The sequence below is a fragment of the Pleurodeles waltl genome, chromosome 3_1 (genome assembly GCF_031143425.1).
Source record: "Pleurodeles waltl isolate 20211129_DDA chromosome 3_1, aPleWal1.hap1.20221129, whole genome shotgun sequence".
Lineage (NCBI taxonomy): Eukaryota > Metazoa > Chordata > Amphibia > Caudata > Salamandridae > Pleurodeles > Pleurodeles waltl.
In genome coordinates, this window is record NC_090440.1 from 1,946,814,848 (window position 1) to 1,946,832,610 (window position 17,763).

At 44.4% G+C, this 17,763-nt stretch overlaps 1 protein-coding gene across 11 annotated transcripts in view; it reads right to left on the minus strand.

Moving 5' to 3' along the window:
- The window catches only part of GIT1 (GIT ArfGAP 1), a 258,163-nt gene that overhangs the window by 92,723 nt on the left and 147,677 nt on the right, over positions 1 to 17,763 (minus strand). For all 11 annotated transcript variants that reach the window (XM_069226252.1, XM_069226245.1, XM_069226243.1 and 8 more), the window contains exon 8: positions 14,238 to 14,280. In XM_069226252.1, coding sequence (XP_069082353.1) covers positions 14,238 to 14,280 — 43 coding nt within the window. The remainder of the gene's footprint in view (positions 1 to 14,237; positions 14,281 to 17,763) is intronic.

Genomic DNA, 17,763 nt, shown 5'->3' on the forward strand with positions numbered 1-17,763 from the left:
AAAATAACAAAGTACTTTTACATTTCGTGGACAAAGATGTTCGGTCTTTAGCAGCTTTTGTCTTTTGAAACTACACGAGGGAGGGAAAAGGCAGGGCCTGCCATGCTGGGCCTCCCTCTACTTTGGTTCGCTCTTCTCCAAGAAACAAAGGACGGGCAGCAGGAGATGGATCTTCTATGTTTTCTCTAGAGGACATTTTAACTAACTTTAAAAGAGGCTTTCATTCTGTGAAGGCTCCTTTTACAGTTTGATAACCTCAGTCTCACAAAAGGTTGTGGCATACTTGGTGATCAAGCAACATTTCACCACTGAAAGGGCAATACATGATGGATTCCTTGCTGTATGCTTTAATGGGTGGAAGCAAAAAGTGATTGACGAAGAAACCAAAGGCTGAAGAGGAAAGCTCAAAAGGCAGACTTACCAACCTTTGAAAAATGTTCATGTGTAAGGAGCTTTGTGCTGAGTACAGCCTGACGCACCTTAACTCATCGCCTTCACTTCCCAGCATCAAGAAAAGAAAAGAGAAAAAAAAAAAAAAAAGATTCTGAGGATGCCACTGATGTCAATCAATCAATCAATCAATCAGGACTTGTAAAGCAGGGCTAATCACCCATAGGGTCTCAAGGTGCTGAATGAAGGCGTGTGGCTGATCAGTTGAAGAGCCAGGTCTTGAGGTCCTTCCGGAACTGCTTCAGTGATGCGGTCTGTCTGAGCTTGAGGGGAAGTGTGTTCCATGTCCAAGCTGCTAGGTAGGAGAAGGATCTACCTCCTGCTGTCCTTTTCCAGATCTTGGGGATGGCTGCCAGGGCTAGCTGGGAGGAACGGAGAAGTCTGTTGGGTATGTAGAAGGTGAGGCGGTGGTTGAGGTAGGCTGGTCCTATGTTGTGCAGTGCCTTAAAGGTGTGGATCAGGAGATTGTATGCGATGCACTTGTTGACTGGGAGCCAGTGTAGGTTTCTGAGGTGGGTGGAGATCCGGCTGCGTCAGGGGATGTCCAGGATGAGTCTGGTTGCTGCATTCTGGACTCATTGTAGTCTTGATTGAAGCTTCTTGGAAATGCTGGCATATAGTGTGTTGCCGTAGTCCAGTTTGCTGGTGATGAGTGTGTGGGTGACTGTCTTCTTCGTGTCAGCGGGAATCCATCTCAAGATCTTTTGCAGGAGACGGAGGGTGTGGAAGCTTGATGAGGAGACGGGATTAACTTGGCAGGTCATCGATAGAGTGTAGTCCAGAATGAAGCCCAGGATGAGTGCATGGGGGCAGGGGCATTACCAAGTGCGGTGGGCCACCAGGAGTCGTTCCAGGCAGAAGGGGTGGAGCTGATCACGAGGATCTCTGTCTTGTCTGAGTTGAGATTGAGGCAGCTCGCCTCCTGTCAGGCGGCGACTGCTGTCATCCCGTTGCGGAAGTTCCTCTTGGCTTGCACAGGGTCCTCATTCAGGGAGAGGATCAGTTGGGTCTCGTCAGCGTAAGAGACTATGGCGGTCATTCTGACCTTGGCGGACGGCGGAGGCCGTCCGCCAAGGTACCGCCGTCAGAACACCGCACCGCGGTCGAAAGACCGCGGCGGTGATTCTGACATTTGCCCTGGGCTGGCAGGCGGCTGCCAAAAGGCCGCCCGCCAGCCCAGGGCAAATCAACCTTCCCACTAGGATGCCGGCTCAGAATTGAGCCGGCGGAGTGGGAAGGTGCGACGGGTGCAGTTGCACCCGTCGCGTATTTCAGTGTCTGCTGGGCAGACACTGAAATACTTTTTGGGGCCCTCTTACGGGGGCCCCTGCAGTGCCCATGCCATTGGCATGGGCACTGCAGGGGCCCCCAGGGGCCCCGCGGCACCTCCTACCGCCATCCTGTTCATGGCGGGAGAGCCGCCATGAACAGGATGGCGGTAGGGGGTGTCTGAATCCCCATGGCGGCGGAGCGCGCTCCGCCGCCATGGAGGATTCAGACGGGCAGCGGAAAGTCGGCGGTAGCCCGCCGGCTTTCCGCTTCTGGCCGCGGCTGTACCGCCGCGGTCAGAATGCCCGGCGGAGCACCGCCAGCCTGTTGGCGGTGCTACCGCCGACCTCCGCCCTGGCGGTAATTACCGCCAGGGTGAGAATGAGGCCCTATGTGTAGCTCGTGTTGTCTGGTGATCTTGGTGAGTGGGACCATGTAGATGTTGAAAAGCGTCGGGCTTAGTGAGGATCCCTGGGGCACTCCGAAGCAAGTATCTTTCGGTTCTGATGTGAACGTGGTAGTCTGACCTTCTGTGTTCTTTTGGTGAGCAAGGATCTGATCCATTTCAGGGCTTTGTCTCGGATGCCAACGTCATGCAGTCTGTCACAGAGGGCAAAGTGGGAGGTGGTGTCAAATGCAGCGGAGAGATCGAGAAGGATGTGTGCAGCAGTGCCTCTGTGGTCCAGTATGATGCGTGTGTCATCGGTGGCTGCTAAGAGTGCGGTTTTGGTGCTGTGGTTGCTTCCGAAGACTGATTGGGAAGGGTCCTGGAGACAGTGTCTCGAGGAACTCCGTGAGTTGCTGTTTGACGGCCTTCTCCATTACCTTGGCTGGGTAAGGGAGCAAAGAGATGGGTCTGTAGTTCTTCAGCTTCCTAGGGTCAGCTGTGGGTTTCTTGAGTAATGGGCTAATTTCGTCGTGTTTCCAGTCGGAGGAGAATGTGGCAGTCTTGAAGGACAGGTTGATGGTTCGGCAGAGCTCCCGTGCAATGGAGGCGCTGGCCAAGTTGAAGATGTGATGAGGGCATGAATCCGAGGGTGGTCCTGAGTGGATGGAGTTCATCAGTGTATAGGTGTCCTCTTTGGTGAAGGGGGTCCAGGCTTTCAGCATCTGGTGGGGTGCAAGGTCCGTGGTGGTGCATGGTGGTAAGCGGTGCTGGCTGGCTTTCGTTCCTGAAGCCTTCGTAGATGTCCTGGATCTTACAGTAAAAAATTGACGAGGTTGTCGAAGAGGTCTTGGGAGCGAAGGATGGATGAGGTGTCTGCCCAAGAGTTTGTGAACTCTTTGACGATGGCGAAGAGCTCTTTGCTGCTGTGAGTGCTGGTGTTGAGGCATGCTTGAAAGGCGGCTTTTTTGGCAGTTCTGATGTTCTGGTGGTGTGTGTCCTAGTGAGGTTCTAAGCCCCCTATTGGACAGTGACTGCACAGAGCCTGCAAACAATCAGCTGAAAATCTGTTTTTTTGCAAGGGTTTCCAATAATCTGTGTGCAGTGTGTGATCAGCTCTGTACCAGGTGACCGCATGAAGGAAGCAGATATCGTGTTACACTCGGTGGCACAGTGTAAGTTCGAAGGTCTGCAAAGTCCATCGCTGCATGTATATTTATAAATTATTCTTAAAATGTATTTGATTGCAAAAGCACAACAACTAACTTAACCTGGCAGATCATATGAGAAAAGAGCCATAAAGGAGTGGTTGAGAAATGAAGAACTATAGCCCTCATTATTATCCTGGCGGTCTTCTGACTGCCAGGGCCACGGTGGCGGTTTAACCGCCGACGGGCTGGCGGTGAAGACCGCCACGTTATGAGAGTGGCGGGCTGGCCTCTGCCAACCGGCCACATACCCGCCTGTACAGCCAGGGCGGTTGGACCAGCCGGAGATTAGCATCTCTGACCCGACAGTCCAATGAAGGCCGCAGGCGGTATTAGGAGTCGCTTTCCACCAGGGTTTCTGCGGCAATAGCACTGCCACGAAAAACCTGGTGGAAAGGCTACTGGTGACAGGAAATTTCTTTCCTGTCACCGGCAGAGGACTCCCCCACCTCCTGCAAGTCCAATATCACCCCCTACCAGAACAGCGCCCCCACCCCCCTTCTAGTACAGCACCCCTCATCCCTACCAGAACAGCACACCACACCCAGCATACACGCACAGACACCCACACATACCCCGCATACACTCATTCCCGCACCCCGCATACACTCGTTCACCAACACTGACATACACGCATTCACTCACATGCAGCCATCCACGTACTCACTTGAACATTCATACACGCATCACTTCAACATTTATACACATATTCACTTCAACATTCATACAAGAATTCAACCATGTATACACACACATCCATACACATGCATACACACACGCAGACAACACCCACTCACACAAACAACACCCCCGACCCTCCTCCACTGTCGGACGATCAACTTACCTTGTCCGGCGAGGAGGTCATCTGGCAGAGAAAGGGTGTTTCCACCACTGGCAGCGCCCCCCCATCTGGCAGGGCGGGCTGGTGGTGGAACCGCCCAGGTGCCTCCGACTGCCAGCACAACTACTGGAGGACTGCTGGCCAAAATGTGGCGGACATCCTTCAATACTCATAATATGGTGGTAGGAAGGCTGCCAGCACTGGCAGTCTTCTTGCGCCCGCGGCTCTGGTGGTCTTGTGAAAAGACCGCCAAAGTCGTAATGAGGGCCAATGTCCCCATCACACAGGGTTAAAAAAAGCGAAAGGAGGAGAAGTAGGAGTTAAGGAAGCAAAAGGGGGAATACTATTCAGGATAAAAAGGAACATTTGACACAAACACCATTAGGTAGGGTGGTTTCAAAATCTGTTTAGAAAAATTTGTGAAAACTGGTTCGAGAGAGATGCTTTTTGAGAATGCGTTTCCACTTTGTTGTGCTTCTTCAAAAGCACATGGAACAGTCAAGGATACCTATTTAGCTTTGTAGTTGAAGATTTACAGCTCTACTGTAGCGCAGGACCACACACACAACCATTGCTGGGCATTTCCCTGTGTACCCATTACCTTGTGGCTACGAATGCCTCCTACTGCTATCAGTGCTCATTGAATGAGTTCAGGCTTGCTGCTACGATCTTGGTGACTGCTCCAGCATACTACACCAATCGCTACCCCGCCACTTATTTTCAAGGAGTTCTTTCATGAGGCGTCGCTGTGGGGGCTAACTGTTGATCACTGCTGCCACCTTTATCTGTCACTACCAGTCCTGGCTTTTCAGTCCTCCATCACACGGTTATACATTGCTCAAAAGCATCTTCCCATTATGTATATTTCAAAGCCCAGTACTCCTGCTCGAACTTTTCTGTATCACTAAAGTACAGATCTATGTTCTGATTTGCATTCCTATCTTTCATGCTGACATTTTCGTTTGTATCCACAACTTTGTCTCATATGTAGATGGTTCCAAACACACATGAGCTCCATATATTCACTCAAAAAAAACATTCCTATTAGAAACAAACTTCACAGTACAACACAAGGACAAACACAGTGATAGTAACACAAGCCCATTTTCGCACAGTCTAGTGCACAATCACAAGTACATGCATAAGAGGACGCTAAATAATGCACAGGCCTTAAACAAATGGAACAGTCTACACTGTAGAAAGATATTGTTATATAAACATACATATCCGAATAAAAACAACATACTTAAAGAAGTACAACCCAATGGAAGCATTAACACACACACACACAAAGGTGAAAGAAATAGACACAGCTGCTGTTCAGGTAGCAGGTTCCTAGACACAGACAGAGGTGCATTTGCACTTTTATTGAAATAAGTGAAGAGGAAATAAGAAGAGCGAATCTCTAAAGTAAATACCAAGAGAATCTGAATTTCGTTAAAGACAGAGGCTAAAATTATGCATTTATCCTTTAATGATACTCCATGCAGCACTTGAAAGAATATTACATCATAAGTAAGTAATGCACATGGTGATCTGCCTCTTTTAAATGCACAAGTTGCAGATCCAAAGTTGCTCCCATCATTCTGGTACAAGAGTAAAGAAACATCCTAAACCCAAATGCAAAACACCAGGCAAACTCTTCTGTGAAGCTGACCTATTAGTTATTATCTGTAAGATAAATGTAATTAGAAAAGAATAAATTCTGGAAAACATTTTTAGTAAAAATAATGTCATTACAACCAAGGATCCTAAATTACAAAATGTACTTAATCTGTACAAGAAAAAACACAATACAGAAAACCTTTTGTCTTTTTTTATGCTTATGACGAACTAAATGGTGAAGGGGGTGGGATAAGTTTAGCTCAGTGTCTTTAATGACATCCAGATTCTCTTGGCATTTAATTTGGAGAATGGCTATTTCATTACAAGACCAGAGGCTATCATTATGCATGGCGGTAGCCCTCCAAAACCACATCAGACATATGTTCAATTGGTTTAGAATAATGTTTAGCAAATGTGGTTGCATCAGACCAATCAGCAGCTTTCATAATGTCTTCTAACCTTCCTCCTTTCCAAAAGGTTTGACTAGCCATTACATCTCTTATCGAAAGAGCACAAAACTTCAACAAATAAATACCAGCCTCTGTCATAATGCATTTCACCCACCTAGCAATGGTAGCAGTAGTGACCACTTTAAGTGGTTTGACAAAAGAAATCAACAATTGAATAGTACCATGTGGATGAAATTCACTCATATGGCAATCATATTCCTTCATGCAATCCACCACACACAATTTCTTATATGAATCATATCTTCGGTAAAAGATTGTATCCAACATGGTTTTAGTTCTTCTAGTTACATCAAAGATCACCCCAAAATGGTCAAAGGTGGTTACTTACCTCTAATGCTTTAACATCCAAAACTCTTCGGCAAGAGATCAGACAAAGTAAAGTAGTTAGTTTTATAGAGAGTTTCTTTAACTCCAAAACGTATTCCCTGGCCATGAAGAAAACATGCTCAGTACCAAGTTAACAGCCCATAAGGTTTGGCAACTTGGTCTTAGTGGTCTTCTCAATCCGATGCTTTTATGCATTCCACAATTCAAACCATTCTTCCCTACACTCTCAAGACTGTGACCTGCTGGTATCGCAGATCTATAACAGTTGATGGTTCTATAACTGAGTCCCTTATCAAATTGTTCCACCAGAAAGCACCTCTACTATAGGAGCCTCTACAGGATCCAAGTTCCTCTCCATGCACTAACAAACCCATGTCTTCCAGATTCCTTTGTTCCTATACTGGGTTCCAGGAGCCCAAGATTCCTCAAGGAATTCTTCAGCTGTTCCAGAAAGACCTGACATTTCTGAAGATTTCCTGATATTTTCCATGCAAGAAGGCTCAAAGCTCCTGACTGTACCAGAGGGTGTTCCACTCCATCTATGCCTTTCAGAAAATCCTTTGTGGCCGGAAGAAAAAATGTAATGTCGCAAGCGAGTTGCAAAGTCATTGGGAACCACGCCTGGGAGACCCAAAATGGAGTTACTTGAACGAGGGAGCATCTTTCCCGCCTCACTTTCTGAAGGACCCTCTAAATCATTGCAAAATAAAGGGGGGGGGGACGCATAAGCATCTGTTACTTTCCATTTCTGAAGGAAGGCATTCACAGCTAAAGCTCCTGGATCTGGCCTCCAACTGTAATATTTCTTCAGTTGAAACATCAATCTGTTCGCAAAGGGGTCTGTCTCCAAGGGACCCCAAAAGTGGAATCATTTTATGAAGCACTCCTTGCTGCGCTTCCAATCGCTGTAATCCTTCAAAAATCTTGAATTCCAATCTGCAAAAACATTTGCCTTCCCAGGAAAATACTCTGCCTGTAAACGGATTGTGTGTTAAAAGCAAAACCTCCAAAGAACGTTGACAGTTCACTGCCAGATCCAAAGATTTTTGTTCCCCTCCCCCTCAAATGATGTATATAAGTTACAACAGAAACAACAGAAACATTGTCCATCTTCCATAAAACAGCTCTGCCCTGCAGACAGTGTCTGGAACTCATGAGAGCATAAAGACCAGCATTTAATTCTAAATAGCTTATGTGGTGATCTACCAGTCTCCTGTACACCCAAGCATGCATCCCAACCTCTTAATCTCATATCCAATTCTAGAATAAAACCAGGTAAAGAAACAAAGGTTGCCTGATCATTCCAGACTTCCAAATTCTCTAACCACCAAGTCAGTTCTATCCTCGCTTCTGGTTTGAAATATATCTTGTCTCCATACAACCAGCCTCCCCGAAGGGCTCTTGCCTTAATTCTCTGTGGAGCACAATAGTGTAAGGGGCCCGTTAAGATTGCTTGAACAGAAGAAGAAAGAAGACCTAATAGTCTTGCTAATACTCCTAGGGTAAATGATTCTTGTCTGAGGACATACCTTATTTCCTTGCATATCTTTTTTGATGTAAGGAGTAAAAGCACATTGATTGTATCTATTGTGAACCCCAAAAACTACAGAGACTGAAAAAGATTAAGAATAGACTTTTCTTTGTTTACAATGAAACCCAAACTTACCAAAAGGGACACAACCATGTCCACATCTCCTGAGATTTGAATTTGACACTGGGACATAAGGATATTAAGTAAATGATCATACAAACACTTCTTTTTCTTAGGACAGATGTTACCGCCTTCATTACTGTGGTGAAGCACAATGGTGCGGAAGAGAGACCAAAAGGAAGTGCACAAAACTGGTATAAGTGATTCAGCCAGGTGAACTGAAGGTAAGGTTGGCAATCTTTGGCTATGGGGATTGTAAAATAAGCGTCTTTTAGATCCAATTTCACCAACTAATCATCTTTTAATAACATGTCAGTTAAAAGATGGATTCCTTCCATCTTGAAATGTCTGTAAACTATGAAACAGCTTAATTGTTTCACATTTATGACGGGTCTCCACCCTTTGTCCTTCTCCACCAGGAAAAGAGTTCTGACAAAGACCTTGCATTCCATGCTCACTTCTATAATCACCCCCTTTTCCAGCATAGATTTTACCTTCACATCTACAACTTTCTGTTGATCTAAGGACATTGTTAGTTCTCTTGGAGTGACACTTTGAAAAGGTGTTTCTGTGAAATATATTTTAAAACCTCTGACAGCTAGCAAAACCCAAGGGTCCTGAGTTATGCTTTCCCATATATGGGTAAACTGCTTGAGACTACCTCCTACTTTTTCCCGGGAGAAAGAAGAGTGTTTGTACACACTCTGGTAAGCTAAGGAACCTTGTCCTCTGGACCTTTTCCCTCTGGCACATTGATAGCGCCCTCTTTGTGGATAAAGGCAGCAGCTGCAGTCGATTGATATCCTCTGCCTCTTGGTCTGTAGGTATTATTTTGGCACCTTTGAAAGCTGCGGCTGGCCAAATGTCCCCTTTTGCCGGCCAGACCAAAAACACTTGGATTGAAAACTTATTTGACTGGGCGTTGTCCAAGGCAGTAAAGGTCGCAACGTATTTTACCAAGGTTTTTACCATATCTTCCCCGAAGAGAAGACCTTTTGGATTCTGGCAGGCCTCTTTATCTGCCAGATCCCTGTATTTGGTATTTATTCTCATAAGGACACTTTGTATCTCTCCAAGTTCAATGCCACGTTTACATTACCAAGGAACACAATGGCACATTGGCTCCAGTCATGTGGAAGCGCCAAATCTACAGGAAGTCCTTTGAGATATGCCTCTTCGGACATGTCGATGTCCAGTAAACGATATTGACAAATTTTGAGGGACTACTCAAGTCCCTTCCTTGGGTCTCTGCCCATTTTATACAAAAAGGTGATGAGTTCTTGATCTAAGTTTTGTGTGAGACAAATTCTTTCATGTTTCACTGGCCTCGAACATTCTGCCTTAAGCACATTTCTCACTTCCTTCTCAAGAGGATATCTAATCCATTTTCTAATGAAATTGCCAATGTGCTCAAGCCGTGGGGAAGTTCCAAATTTACAGGAAGTCCGCTGAGATATGCTTCTTTAGACATGTCTATATCCAGTAAACGACCTTAGGTCTCTGTCCATTTTATACAAAAAGGTGATGAGGTCTTAATCTACGTTTTGTGTGAGAGAAATTTTTTCATTTATCACTGACTTCGAACATTCTGCCCTAAGCACATTATCAGCAAAAAGGCCTTAATCAAGATCCAAAACATACTCAAACATGCCCATATCATCACCATTGTCATACAGAAACTCAGAATCTTGAGTTTCCAAGACTTCTGAGGTGCTTCGGCCTCCCAAATCTACTGTGTCGCAACAGACACCTCTCGCATTTGTATTGCATGGGGCACCCATCCTCTTTGAGGTACTTAGACCTCCCATACTATTTGAGGTGCTTAGACCTCCACTGCTGTTTGTGCTGCTTAGAACTTCCAGTGGCTTAGAAGAAACTGACCCTTCCTCAATGTGTTTTGTTTTTCTCTTTTTCTTGCCTCCTTTGACCCCCATACCTGGGTCAGTCTCAACTGTGGGTGAACTAAGTCTCTGAGGCCCTACTATCTCTTTAACTTGATCCTGATCAATTGTTTAGCATACACAATTCTGCATTTCAAAATGAAATAATGTTTTAATAATTTCCTCATTAATCTTCTCTCCAGAGATCATAAGAGACTTGTTGCCTTTTTTTATTGGGCATTGTAGCAATAAAATACATTAGACTTAGGTAAAGTCTTAATTAATTTTGATTGTATAAATAAAAACTTGAAGGGATTTAGAACTTAGTTCAAGTTAAAAACTTGACAGAGATAGCAGAAGGAGATGTTGCCAGCACAAATATCTTCAGTGATACTGTAACTGTCACCTGTATTTGTTTGACAGTTACATCATCTCTGCTCATTACCGTGAATAAGGCAGAAAAAAGTATTGTACATCAATCCAAAATGGTGTACAAACGATTGCGTTGAGACAGTAATACCGAGACAGTAATACGTAATAGTCCGTCTAGAACATCAGGCAGCTGCTCCCAATAAGAAGAGAAGGCCGTCTGTTCCTGAAACAGTAGGCCAGAACATGTCCAGACCGATTGGATTTCAGCGATAAGGAGATGCAGGCCGCAAATGTCGAAATCGAAGCAGGCCACCACGAGTCAGAGAAACTGACATGGATGCGGGCAGCCTGTAATTGGGAAAAGTAAGAATCTCTGTAGTGGCAGCTTGTTCACTGCTGCAAAATTGGGCCGTGTGGCCCGCTGGAATTAAAATGCCGAATAAGAAGTGAAAAGGGCAGCGAAAACGGTTAAGAAAAACGTTTCCATAGTCTGGAAACCAAATTACAAAGTCTAACATTTATTTATAAACAATCAATACAAGCCCAAAAACATCAATTCTATAAAAGAAACAATAACTAACAAACAATGCAAGCAGTAAAGAGCAAGTGCTACTTATCTAAGGAGCAGCATTTAAAAGAGACAGATCTCTATGTGCATGGTCTAGTGACGTGTTGCCAATGTTCTATTCTAGATTGACTTGTTTATGATGTAATGTTCTTTCAAGTGCTGCATGAAGTAGCGTTAAAGGATAAATGCATAATGGTAGCCTCCAGTCTTGTAATGAAATCAAATACACTCGGCCCATCTGGTCAGGGCAAAAGGTATTAACAGAACAAGTAGGCTGGAAAACAATTTGATTTTAGATATCTCCCATTAACGTATCTCTGATTCGTTAATATTTTGGGTGCATTAAAACCAGATCCAGGGGATACTTAGTTACAATTTCATGTTAGAGTAAATTGGTGCTGAAACAGCAACAGCTGAGCGTAGCAATCAATAAACTGATGAAACCTAATTTTGGGAGTGGCAGAGTTCAACAAGCTTGACTGCCTGGTCAGCACAACCTCCTGGTCAAATGAAGGTCTCAGTAGGCAGGATCCAGAACAGAGGTGGACAAATCAACAAATTCATTTGGATAGTTGAGGGAGAACCGAGACAGAAGTCAGGCATGGTCCCAAAAGACAATGCACCAGCCTACCCTCGAAAGAGTTAAGCTATGTGACTGAGAATTTATTTTATGATAATTCTAAATTTAAAACATATCAGTTTTCTAAGAACTGTTTTCAATAAACTGCAATAGATTAGCTCAGTGTATGCACTGACATTTATACAAATAACTTTAAACACAAATAAAGATTTAGGAATGCCTTGCCAAAAGAGACATGCCAACACTCTCGTGTACAGCATACACCAGGTCTAAAAAGGAATTACATTCACTAGCTGTGAAGGACTTGAATCCACAGAAAAATACCTAAAGCTGCCCATTTTTCCAGATACTAGCACGTAGAGGCGTCCAGAATGAGGGAGAAGAGTGACATCCCCTCACATAAGAAATGTAACATGTACTATAATCTTACTAAACTGCAGCAGCTCTGACTGTGAATGTGGTAAGAATTTTAATGAGTACTGCTCAAATGCCACAGAGCTCAGGGAGCTCCATTAACATTGCAGGGGATCTTCAACAGAAGTCAAGGAGCCACAGTTATACGTCCTTTAATTAATCTAATTTTTTTCATTAGGGCTTGTGAAGGATCGGTCCCAGGCTTTACAAAGAAAACGTTGGCAACAGTTCTAACCAGTTTACTTAATATTTGGCGTAAGGTGCTATTGAAATAACCAACACAACACACTGTATGCATATTACTGCATCACCCTTAGTTGCTAAGCCTCTTATACTCAGCAATGCTGGTTGATCAGATGGCCATTGTTGATGAACAAAAAGTTGCTGGCTTATTGGCAAAGAGCCGCTGGTAAAGCTCCTCCTTATTGGTTGATTTCCTCCAGTTCTTTGGAAAACAGTTATAGGCTGGCTAAGGAGTACCCTCTAGTATTTATAATTTTGAAACACTGAAGTAAGAAATTCCTAACCACGTTTCATCCACAGGACTGGAACCCATTCCATAATCCACCATCTTCCAGTTCCATGGTTCATCAATAGACCTAGAAATGAGGGCTCTCGGGTTAAGTAGGTTATTCTTAGGTTGTAAATTCTCCACTCTTCGATGAGCATCGTACACCTTTTATCATAGGCTTCTGTGACTACTGCAAGGGTAGTTACTATCTCCCCTATGCGTGGGCCACAATGACATGCTACTGTGGCCTCTGGTGGTCTAACACGGTCACCAGGATAGCTACATAGTTTTTATCTGGGTGGGACTGAGACATACTACTGTGGTCTCCTGCTACATCTAAACTTTAGTAAGGGTACCTACACTTTCACATCCAAGTGGACCTCACAGAGCTACTGCTGTGAGTTTTATACGTTCAAGGCTAAAGTCCCTACAATTTTACAAGGAGAGATAGTGAGAGAAAAAGCTATCACTGTTACTTCATCCTCGGGAGAGCCATAACCCCTTTCCTTTCATCCAGCATGGCACTCTAATGTTCCTGTTAGCCCATATTTCACTGGGATTGATTATATATTTTAAGTTTTTTTTTCTTTCTAAAAAGGTACTATTCAAAGCTCTTGAACTGGGGAGCAAATAAGATATTAAAGCATTTTTGTCTGTTTTTGTGAGACAAATCTGTCTGTAGGTGCTATCACTCATACATTTATTTTGTTTGGAGGCATAAGGTAACTGTTTAGTATTCACTGTTGGTCATTTTTGTTCCCCTTTTGACATGTGATTGCCTCTTTCCACTCTACAAAGCCCACTATTTAATTCCATCCTCCCTGGGTGTCCAGGTAAGGGGTGGCTAGTTGAAGTGCAAAATCCCTATCTGGGCCTGTTAATACCTGGAAGGACCTTATGCCATAACTTCTGCCTCATCCCAATATCCATCTTTAGAACCTCTCCACCAGCCACCCCCTGTTTTCTATTGGCTAATCACATTTCCTAAGCAGGAATTAAATTGTTGGGTTCAGCAATTCTGGGGGAGATTTACAGATCCCTTAATGAGGTGTCCGTGGATTTCCTTGGGTTGTACACAGGGTGCTTCTGGGTGGACACCCAAAGCCCCTTTACATTTTACATTATGTGGATTTTCTTGGGTTGCACTTTAAACACTTTTGTGTGAACATTATAGAGTCTCTGTGTTTTTCTTAGGGCTGAGCTTCTGGGTGAACATCAAACACAAATGTAGTACTGCACTACTTTTTTCCCTATCGACTGGACCACCACTGACCACCATATCGGTAGATCTCTGACCATGCTCTTGTTCTGCGATCAGGGACTTAGAATAAATGTTGCATGAAACAGGCTTTACTTCCTCTCATAAACCTCTATTAAACAAGGGACACAGATTAGCAGTGTCCCATTGGCTGCAACATGACCAGACACTTCAGGACCTCACACATTTCGCCCAACTGTTCCAACATAGTTCATACTACAACCACGTCCTCTCTGGGTGTATTTAGTCCTGAAAGTTAAAGGGCTGCAATTCTACAATAGTGGCAGCTACACACTAGGGAAGTGTCAGATAACATAACAAATAAAGACTCAGTGGGGATGAAAGCCTGTGGCAGCATGCAGCACACAGCTGCCTTTGTACTCAATATCTGTTAAGTGAACAAAATAGCTCAGAGAGAAGTGTCCTAAGCCAAGGAAGTCTACCTCACCTGTCAGCCATCTGCGGGATGATGTAATGTCCATTCTTGTGATCTGCAACACACAAGCAAAGGGAGGACACTGTGTTAGCCAGACAGACTCATACAGCATCACCTTCTTATTTCTTTACATTATTCAGTAAAGTGAAAGAACATGATCTTTTCAAGCAGAAGGAATATATAACTTACCCTGTAAGCATCTGTTTGTGGCATGTAGTGCTCTAGATATATAATATACTCTGCACACTCCTGCCGTTTAGTGTTGGGTCAGGAGATTAGCAAGTTGTTTCTCTTTGAAGAAGCCTTTCAAGTCACAAGTTTAAGTATCTCTGCCTCTCTGCGACAATGCACATGGGCATCAGCTCCATTGTTAGATTGTTTTCCCGCAGGCAGGTGAGAAAGGAGTGTAAAGTATGTGTGGGTAATGCAATGATCATGCTAAATGTAAATATATAAGGAACTGCAATGGCCATAGGTGTCTAGGGAGGGGAATGGACGCATGTGAACCTACAGCACTACATGCCACAAACAGATGGTAATAGGGTGAGTAACATATTCCGTTCTATGGACTGTGTGGCTGTAGATACACATTCTCTGCAAACACTGTTAATCATTAGAAGTGACAGCTAACCTGTGGGCATTGCAGTGGTTTGGAAAAGGGTATGTAGCTCTGCCTAACATACACTGGCTTGCTGGGGTACTAAAACATCCCCACAGTAATGCTTGGTGAAGGTGTGTGGTGTGGACCATGTAGCCACCTTACATATATCAGCTATGAAGATGTTTCCTAAAAAAAACATGGTTGCTCCCTTTTTGTGAGTGGAGTGTTCTCTAGGAGGAACAGGTAAAAGTATTTTGGCCTTAACATAGGAACTTTGAATACATTTTACTATCCATCTGGCTATGCCTGATTTGGATATAGGGTTGCCTTTGAGTGGTGCTGAAAAGGCAACAAAGAGCTGTTTAGGGATTGTTGAAAGCTTTAGTTTTATCAATGTAGAACATGAGTGGTCTTTTAACATCTAATGTATGAAGAGCTCTTTTTGCAACACAATCCAGTTGAGGGAAAAAGCAGACAACTCAATGGATTGGTAGAGGTCAAATTGAGACACTATCTTAGGTAGGAATGTAGGATTGCTGGGGAGAACAACCTTGCCTCTGTGTATATGGAAGAAGAGTTATTATAAAGTTATAGCCTGGAGCTCACTAAAGAATGTCACCTTCCAAGAAAGAAATTGAAGGAGGCATGAGTGAAGAGGTTCAAATGGGGGTCCCATGAGTCTGGTAAGAATGATATTAAGGTTCCAAAAGGGTGCTGGGGGAACCCTTGGTGGCATAACTTGTTTGAGTCCTCCCATAAAGGCTTTGATGACAGGAATTGTGAACAGAGTAAGATGCCGTCTATTTTGGAGGTAGGCAGCCAAGCAGGCATAAATATATTGCCCATTAGGACTATGGTGACACAATGAATCATCATACTCAATAGTGTCCCAAATGTGCTTTTTAACCTTACCAACAAACACCATTATTTAAGGTGTAAGATACACTGGTGATTTGTTAGGTAATTTTAGTTTATATTTTCATTCAACTGGATCCCCACTTTATCCAGAAAGATATCATTTCAGTACTCCTTCAGAGTTCCTTTAACAACGAGGTGGAGTCCGCCCAGGTGGTGCAATCCTACCTGGGTGGGGATAGGTGATCAAATGATGAAGCATGACACTATAATGTGTGGTAGACCACCCATTCCGTAAGGAGAAATCCCCCTCCCACAGAACACAGTTACCACTACCATACCTCACACCTAAATTAGACCACTACAGTAGTGATCTGATTACCAGTTGAATAGGCCAGACCGGCCTGTCCACTATGTTCCCCATATTCTTGTGTTGTTGATGGCTGTCGCAGGGACGTAGTATAGGGAAATGACCCTCCCCTATCTCTCTCTATGTGTTTGACAAGGTAGGAATGCATCCAATGCTAGGTGAATAGCTCGAAACTCTAGGTAGTTGATGTGGAAAGATTGATGCTTGGCATCCAGAAACCCTGTACTGTGAGGTCTTGTAAGTGAGCCCCCATCCCGTCTGTGATGCGTCTATTGTGAAAGTGATATGGGGAACAGGGTCCGCCCCTCCAACAGGCTGATAGTGTTCCACCATTGCAGAGGGCTCTGAGCGAGACTGTCTATCAACACTAGACCCTCCAACTAACCCTGTGACTGAGACTGATGATCTAGGCATCTCTGTAACGGACGCATGTGTAACCTTGCATGGGGAACTATGGCAATGCAAGAAGCCATCATTCCAAGCAGAGGCATAACAATCCTGCATGTAGCTGGTTTATCCGAAACTGGAACAATATTGTTTGAAAGTTTTGGATTTGTGCGGGATTTGGGGAGGCTAATCCTAACTGTGTGTTTAGGATTACTCCCAAATATAGTTGAACATGTAGTGGTTGCAGGTGAGATTTGGGACTGTTCATAGTAAACCCTAACCTGTGGAAAAGACCATTGTCATCTAAATGTGTTGTTGGCACTGATGAGTGCTGGCTTTGATAAGCCAGTCGTCTAGGTAAGGAATACATGGACATTTTGTCTGTGCTGATGAGCTGTGGCCACTTCTAAGCATTTGGCGAGCACTCGAGGTGCGTCAGTTACCCCAGAATGAAAGAACCTTTAACTGGTAATGCTTGCCTGCTATGACAAATCTTAAGTACTGGCGATGAGCTGGGTGTATTGGTATGTGGAAGTAGGCATTCTTTAGGTCAGGTGTTGCCGTAAAGTCGCCTTGTTGAAGAAATGGAATGACATCCTGTAAGCTGACCATGTGGAAGTGCTCCGATAGTATGTATTTGTTTAGAGGCCTGAGATTTAAGATTGGCCTTAATGACCTGTCCCTCCTCAGGATTAGGAAGTATAGAGAGTATACTCCTGAGCCCTGATGTTAAAGAGGAACAGGTTTTATGGCCCCTTTGAGGAGAAGGGCTTGGACTCCCCGTTTGAGTAGTGCTTGATGTTTCTGCATTAATCTGTGAGCACGAGGTGGAATGTTGGGTGGTGTGGTAATGAGCTCCAGGCAATAGCCATGTTGGACAATGGCTAATACTCACTTGTCTGTGGTGATGGTCTGTCATGCTGGGTGGAAATATTGTAGTCTCCCCTGGTAGGAGTTGTGTGATCCTGGGGTAGAACAGGGTAGTCACTGTTTGGTAGAGGGCGTTTCTCCACGAGGGGAGGCTCCCTTATCTCTACCTTTATTCTTGTTGCCTCTAAACAAGCCATAGAAGTATCTCTTAGTGTAGGAAGTTTGTGATTGCTTTTGTTGTGATGTGGAGGCCTCTGCAGAGGTGGACTTGTAGTCCCCACGGTAGGCTGGGCAACGAAAAGTCCCCCTAGGAGTAGGTGTTTGTAGTGCACCCATAGCTTTGGCAGTTTCTGTGTCTTTTGAATGTTCTCCAAAGTAGAGTATACTTGGGGGCCAACGAGATGTTCTTTATCAAAGGGCATGTTAAGAACAGCCAGCTGGACCTCTGGTTTGAA